A 7,084-nucleotide genomic window follows, 5' to 3' on the forward strand; every position below is an offset into this window, starting at 1 on the left:
TAGGAAGCTCATTAAAACCCAGGAGCCAGGATTCCTGGAAAGATATCCCATTCTCCCCTGGACAGTGCCTTTCCAGTCGAACTAGGCATCAGGCCTACTTGGAGATGGGTTTAGGTCCGGTTGTCTCCAAACTGCCAAGGGTTAGAGCGATGGGAGCTCTGTAAGAGGTAAGGGAAGAGCATCGGATGGATTTTTAAACTGTTGATCAGCTTCACAGATACAGCACCCCAGGGAGAAAATCAGGCACCCTGTGCCCCTAGGAAGGGTATGCAGCTTCACACAGAGTGTGCCTTCATAGGTGCGAAGAATGTTCCTGACAGACTTAACCTCACTAGAGCTCTCCTACAGAGCAAAGAGGTGTGGATGAAGTTTTGCCTTTCCTTGTGAGTGTGGGTCTCCTACTTTGGCCCCAGGCTCAGGGGAAACATCCCCTGAGGAAAGACCTCCAAGAAGCACTTTTTCCCCAGGCTGGGAAGCAGAGTTTGCAGGATGAAGGCAAAGCGACCCTCCCTTATAGAAGAGGCAGCCAACTGCGTGTGTTTGCAAGCCTGTATTTGGAAGGAACATGTTAGCTTCTACAACAGGAGACCTCAAGATCTGCTCAGAAGACCGAAATTCCAGAGTCAGGGCCGAACATCTCTCCTGCCCTTTGCGAGCCTTGAAAAGACATTCCTGGCGTCTAGCATTACTGCCCATGAAGGGGCAGGCTGCGGGAGTGTGTGAGACATGACTGGCGCCTTACTGGCCTCAGCTCTGCTATTGCCTTTCCAGTCAAACTAGACCCCAGGCCTACTTGGATAGGGAGTGGGGCCTGGTTGTCTCCAAAATGCCAAGGGCTAGAGCAATGTGAGCTCTGTTGCAGTTAAAGGAAGAGCAATTGGATAGCTTTACAAGCTGTTGCTTGGATGCACAGCTTCAGTGCCCCTCGCAGAGAAACAGGAACCTTGGGCACCTATGCTGGGTATGCAGGTTCACAAACAGTGTCTCCATAGGAACCAAGAATGTTCCTGACACACTTAGGCTCACTAGAGCTCTCTTACACAGGAAAGACTTGTGGATGTGGTTTTGCCTTCCCCTGTGAGTGTTGGCCCCTACCTCGGTCCCAGGCTCAGGGGAAACAGCCCCTGATAAAAGAACTCAAAGAAGCCCTTTTCGGGCAGGCTGTTAAGTGGAGTTCGCAGGATGCAGGGAAAGCGAGTCTCCTTTGCAGGAGCAGAGGCAGCAAACCGGCATGTCTTTGCAAGCCTGTATTTGGAAGGAAAGGGTTAGCTTCTACAAGGGGAGACCTCAAGATCTGCTCAGAAGACCAAAATTTCAGAGTCAGGGTCAAGATTCTCCTCTGCCCTTTGCGAGCTTTGCAAAGACATTCCTAGCTTCTAGCATTACTGCCCATGAAGGAGCCGGCTGCGAGAGTGAGACATGAATGGTGGCTGTACTGGCCTAAGCTCCGCTACTGCCTTTCCAGTCGAACTAGGCCCCAGGCCTACTTGGGTAGGGGGTGGGGTCCGGTTCTCTCCAAACTGCCAAGGGATAAAGCAATGGGAGTTCTGTCAGAGGTAAGGCAATAGCAATCGGATAGATTTTCAAGCTGTTGCTTGGCCACACAGCTTCAGCGCCCCCACGGACAGAAACAGGCGCCCTGTGTCACTATATGGGGTACGCAGTTTCAGACACAGAGTGTGTATCTGTAGGAGCGAAGAATGTTCCTGACAGATGTAGGCTCACTAGAGCTCTCCTAGGAGCAAAGAGATGTGAAGATTTGCTTTACCCTGTGAGTGTGGGTCCCTACCTCGGCCCTAGGCTCAGGGGTAACAGCCTCTGAGGAAAGACCTCCAGGAAGCGTTTTTCCTGCAGGTGGGAAGATGAGTTCGCAGAATGTAGGGAAAGTGAGCCTCCCTCGTTGGGGAGGGAGCCAACTGGCGTGTGTTTGCAAGCCTGTTTTTGGAAGGAACAGGTTAGCTTCAACAACGGGAGCCATGCAGATCTTCTCAGAGGACAGAAATTCCTAGCTTCTAGTAGTACTGCCACTGAAGGAGCAGGTTGCGGGGGTGAGTGAGACATGACTGGGTGCCTTACTGGCCTCAGCTCTGATATTGCCTTACCAGATGAACTAGAACCCAGGCCTACTTAGACAGGGGTTGGGGTCCGATTGTTTCCAAAGTGCCAAGGGCTAGAGCAATGGTAGCTCTGTCATAGGTAAGGCAAGAGTAATCTGCTGGATTTTCAAACTGTTGCTTGGCCACACAGCTTCAGCGCCACATGGAGAGAATCAGGCAGCCTGTGCGCCTAGTTGGGCATGCAGTTTCACACACAAAGTGTGTCTCCATAGGAGCCAAGAATGTTAATAACAGACTTAGGTTTACTAGAGGTCTCCACAGAACAAAGACGTGTGGATGTGGATTTGCCTTCCCATGAATGTGGGACCCCCACCTCGGCCCCAGGCCCAGGGGAAACAGCCCATGAGGAAAGCCCTCCAAGAAGTGCTTTGCCAGAAGCTGGGAAGTGGAGTTCATAGGATGTGGGGAAAGAGAGCCTCCCTTGGGGAAGAAGAGGCAGCCTACTAGTGTGTGTTTTCAAGCCTAAATTTGGAAGGAATGGGTTAGGTTCTACAACTGGAGCCCTCCAGATCTGCTCAGAGGACCAAAATTCCAGTCAAGCCAAGATTTTCCTCTGCCCTTGAGAAACTTGCAAAGATACTCCTAGCTACTAGCATTACTGCACATGAAGGAGCAGGCTGTTGGAGTGTGTGAGACATGACTGGGGCCATACTAGGCTCAGCTCTGCTATTGCCATTCCATTCGAAATAGGACCCAGGCCTACTTGGAGAGGGCTTAGGGTCCGGTTTTTTCCAAACTGCAAAGGGCTACAGCAATGGGAGCTCTGTCAGAGGTAAGGCAAGAGTAATTGGACGGATTCTCAAGCTGATGCTTGGCCTCACATCTTCAGCACCACAAGGAAAGAATCAGGCTCCGTATGCCCCTATGTTGGGTATGCAGCTGCACACACAGAGTATGTCTCCATAAGAGCCAAGAATGTTCCAGACAGACTTAGATTCACTAGACCTCTCCTACAGAGCAAACAGGTGTGGATGAAGTTTTGCCTTCCCCTGTGTGTGTGGGCCCCTACCTCAGCTCCAGGATCAGGGGAAACAGCCCATGAGGAAAGACCTCCAAGAAACGCTTTCCCATAGCCTGGGAAGTTCAGTTCACAGGACTTGGGGAAAGCGACCTCCCTCGGGGAAGAAGAGGCAGCCAACCCATGTGTGTTTGTAAGCCTGTATTTGGAAGGAACAGGTTCGCTTCTAACACGGGAGACCTCCAGATATGCTCAGAGGACTGAAATTCCACAGTCAGTTCCAAGCATCTCATCTGCTTTTGCGACACTTGCAAAAATATTCCTAGCTTCTAGCATTACTGCCCATGAAGGGACAGGCTGCAGGAGTATGTGAGACATGACTGGGCGCCTTACTGTCCTCAGCTCCGCTATTGCATTTTCAGATGAACTAGGCTGCAGGCCTACTTGGAGAGGTGTTAGGGTCCTGTTGTTTCCAAACTACCAAGGGCTACAGCAATGGGAGCTCTGTCAGAGGTAAAAAAAAAAATAGCAATTGGATGGATTCTCAAGCTGTTGCTTGGACACACAGTTTCAGTGCTGCACGGAGAGAATCAGGTTCCCTGTGCCACTTTTTGGGTATTGAGCTTCATACACAGAGAGTGGAAAAGTTGTCTTAAAGCTCAATATTCAGAAACAAAGATCACGGCACCCGGTCCCATCACTTCAAGGAAAATAGATGGGGAAACAGTGGAAACAGTGGCTGACTTTATTTTGGGGGGAGAAAAAATCACTCCAACAGCAACTGGAGAAAAAATACGAGATTCCCCCATCAATGCGAGATGAGGCCCTTTATTCCTGCAGAGCCTAGGGAGCAATCAAAACTAGAGAGGAGGCTGGACTCCCTTCATGCAACTCAAGGGGGCCCAGAGATCCCCATCACAACTCGAGATGAAACCCGAGTTTCCCGCCACACCTTGAGAAGAGCTCCACGTTTCCCACCTGATCTGAAGATGAGGGCCCATTCCCTGCTTCAACTCAAGAGGAATCCCAACTTCCCCTCGCACCACAAGAGGAGGCCTGTCTTACCTATTGAATCTTGAGTGGAACCCCGTGAATCCTGATGCAAGGAAAAAGGACACCGAGTTCCCCCTCAGCTTGAGATAAGTCCTGATTGCCCTGCACCAGCATCAATGGAACACTGAGTACCCCCTCAAAAAATGATTGAAGGCCTGATTCCCTGCTGATCCTTTGAAAAAGTCCAAATTCCCTGCCTGAACTCGACAGGAGGCCTGACACCCCTTTGACAACTCAAGAGGAAAGCAGAGTTCCCCGCCTCAACAACAAACGAGGCCTGACTCCCTAGTTGAGGCTTGATAGGAGGCGCAAGATCCCTGTCGCCACTGGAGAGGAACACTGAGTTTCCCGACTGAACTCTAGACACGGCCCTATTCAATGGTGGAACCTTGAGAGGAATCCCAACGTGCCCCTGGCAACTCGAAAAGAGACCTGACTTCTCTGAGGCAACACGAGAGGGTCCCTGAGGTTCCCGTTGCAAATCGAGAGGAACCCAAAGCTTCCTGCCGCAACTCGAGAAATACTAGGAGATTCTCCCTTCAATGCGAGATGAGGCCCCTACCGCTGCAGCGTCTCAAGAGAAATCCCACCTTCCCTCTTGAGCCTCGAAATGTTAATTGACACCCTTTATGCAACTCAAGAAGTTCCCCGACATACCCGTCTCCACTAGAGAGGAACACCGAGTTTCCCACCTCAACTCAAGAACAGCCCCGTTTTCCCCTCCTCATCTCGAGATGAGGGTAACTTCCCATTTCATCTGGAAAGGATCCCGACTTTTTCGTCACAGCTCAAGAGGAGACCAGTCTCATCTTGAAACTCGAGAGCAACTCAAGGGGTGTGTCACAATTCTAGAAGACCCAGATGCCCCAATCCACTCGAGATAAGGCCTGATTCCCCTGCAATGACTCGAATGTAACACTGACTATCAAAGCACAACACAAAGGGAGGACTCAGAGCCCCGTGGAAACTCTAGATATAGACCCAGATCCCTACCTCCACTCAACAGGTGGCCTGACACCCATTTTACAGCTCGAGAGGGAAGAGGAGTCCCTTGCCTAAACACGAAACAATGTCTGACTCCCCAGTTGAATCTCCATAGGAACCCCGAGATCACTGTCAGAACTGGAGAGGAACCCTGAGTTTCCCACCTCAACTCGATATGAGATCCTAATTCCCTGTACTAACACGAGAAGAATCCCTAGAGGCCCCTCAAAACTCGCAAGGATTCCTGACTTCCCAGAGACAATGTGAGAGACTTCCTCAAGTCCCTGTCGCAACTTGAGGGAACACAAAATTCCTGCGGAAACTCCAGAAACACCTTGAGATTCCCCCTTCCATGACAATTGAGGCATGATTCCCCTGCCTTGACTCCAGAGCAATCCCGGGCTCCCCCTCGCAATTTGAATGGAGACTTGACTTCCCTGAGGCAACACAAGAGGCTCCCTGAGTTCCCTGTGGTACCTGGAGAGGAATCCCAAGGCTCCCACCGCAACCCCAGAAAACCAGGATATCTCTCGTCAAGGCGAGATGAGGCCCTTTTCTCCTACAGCATCCAGAGAGCAATCCCGAGTTCCCTCTCCAGACTCGAGATGAGGCGTGAATCCCTTCATGCAACTCAAGGGTGCCCAGAGATCCCTGTCACAACTCGAGATGAAACCCGAGTTTCACGCCACAACTCGAGAAGAGCCCCGTGTTTCCCACCTCCTCTGGAGATGACGGTGCATTCCCTGCTTCAGCTCAAGAGGAATCCCAACTTCCCCTTACAGCACAAGAGGAGGCCTGTCTCACCTGTTGAATCTTGAGTGGAACCCCAAAGATCCTACTGCAAGGAAAAAGGACACCACTCAGCTCCAGATAAGTCCTGATTCCCCTGCACCAGCTCCAGTGGAACACTGAGGATACCCTCACAACATGATGGGAGGCCTGACTCCCGTGCTGATCCTTTGAAGAAGCCCAAATTTCCTGCCTGAACTTGACAGGATGCCTGACACCCCTTTGACAACTCGAGAGGAAAGCAGAGTTCCATGCTTCGATCCCAGACGAGGCCTGACTCCCTAACTGAAACTTGATAGGAAGCCCAAGATCCCTGTCGCTGCCAGAGATGAACACTGAGTCAACTGACTGAACTCTAAACACGGCCCTATTCACCGGCAGCTACCGAGAGGATTCCGAACGTGCCCCTCGCAACTCGAAAAGAGACCTGACTTCTCTGAGGCAACACGAGCGGGCCCCTGAGGTCCCCGTCGCAACTCGAGAGGAACCCCAAGCTTCCTGCCGCAACTCGAGAAAAACCATGAGATTCTCCCCTCAACATGAGATGAGGCCCTTTTCCAGAGCAGTGTCTCGAGACGAATCCCACATTGCCTCTTGAAATGCAAAAGGGTACTGGACACCCTTTATGCATCTCAGGAAGTTCCCGAGATACCCGTCCCCACTCGAGAGGAATACCGAGTTTCACACCACAACTCAAGAAGAGGACCGTTTTCCCCCTCCTCCACTCGAGATGAGGGTCGATTATCCTGCTTCATCAGTAAAGGAATCCCAACGTTCCCGTCGCACCTCGAGAGGAGGTCGGTCTCACCTTGAAACTCCAGCACCTCCCCATTAGCCATGCCTCCGTTCAGAAAGACCCTGATGTCCTCATCCACTCCAGAAAAGCCTGATTGCCCTGCACTGACTCGACTATAACCCCAAGGATTGACTCTAAACATGAAGGGAGGTGTGACAGCCCTATGGCACCTCCAGAAAAAGCCCCAGATCCCTATGTCAACTCGACAGGAAGACTGACATCCCTTTTACACCTCAAGAGGAAAGCGGAGTTCCATGTCTCCACACGAGACAAGGCCTGACTCCCCTGTGGAAACTCCATACGAACCCCAAGATCCATGTCAGACCTGGAGAGGAGCCCTGAGGTTCTGGCGTCAACTCGAGATGAGGCCCTATGCCCCTGTACTGA

General features: G+C 51.5%; 1 protein-coding gene across 1 annotated transcript in view; it reads right to left on the reverse strand.

Moving 5' to 3' along the window:
* LOC102279153 (ankyrin repeat domain-containing protein 26-like) overlaps positions 1-6,740 on the reverse strand; it is an 83,443-nt gene extending 76,703 nt beyond the window's left edge. Inside the window, 3 exon segments of the mRNA XM_070365006.1 lie at positions 1,096-1,245; positions 1,790-1,935; positions 6,675-6,740. Of these exon segments, the coding sequence (XP_070221107.1) occupies positions 1,096-1,245; positions 1,790-1,935; positions 6,675-6,740 (362 nt within the window).
* Positions 6,741-7,084: the final 344 nt, after the last annotated feature.

Source organism: Bos mutus, chromosome 29 (assembly GCF_027580195.1).
Source record: "Bos mutus isolate GX-2022 chromosome 29, NWIPB_WYAK_1.1, whole genome shotgun sequence".
NCBI classification, from domain to species: Eukaryota; Metazoa; Chordata; class Mammalia; order Artiodactyla; family Bovidae; genus Bos; species Bos mutus.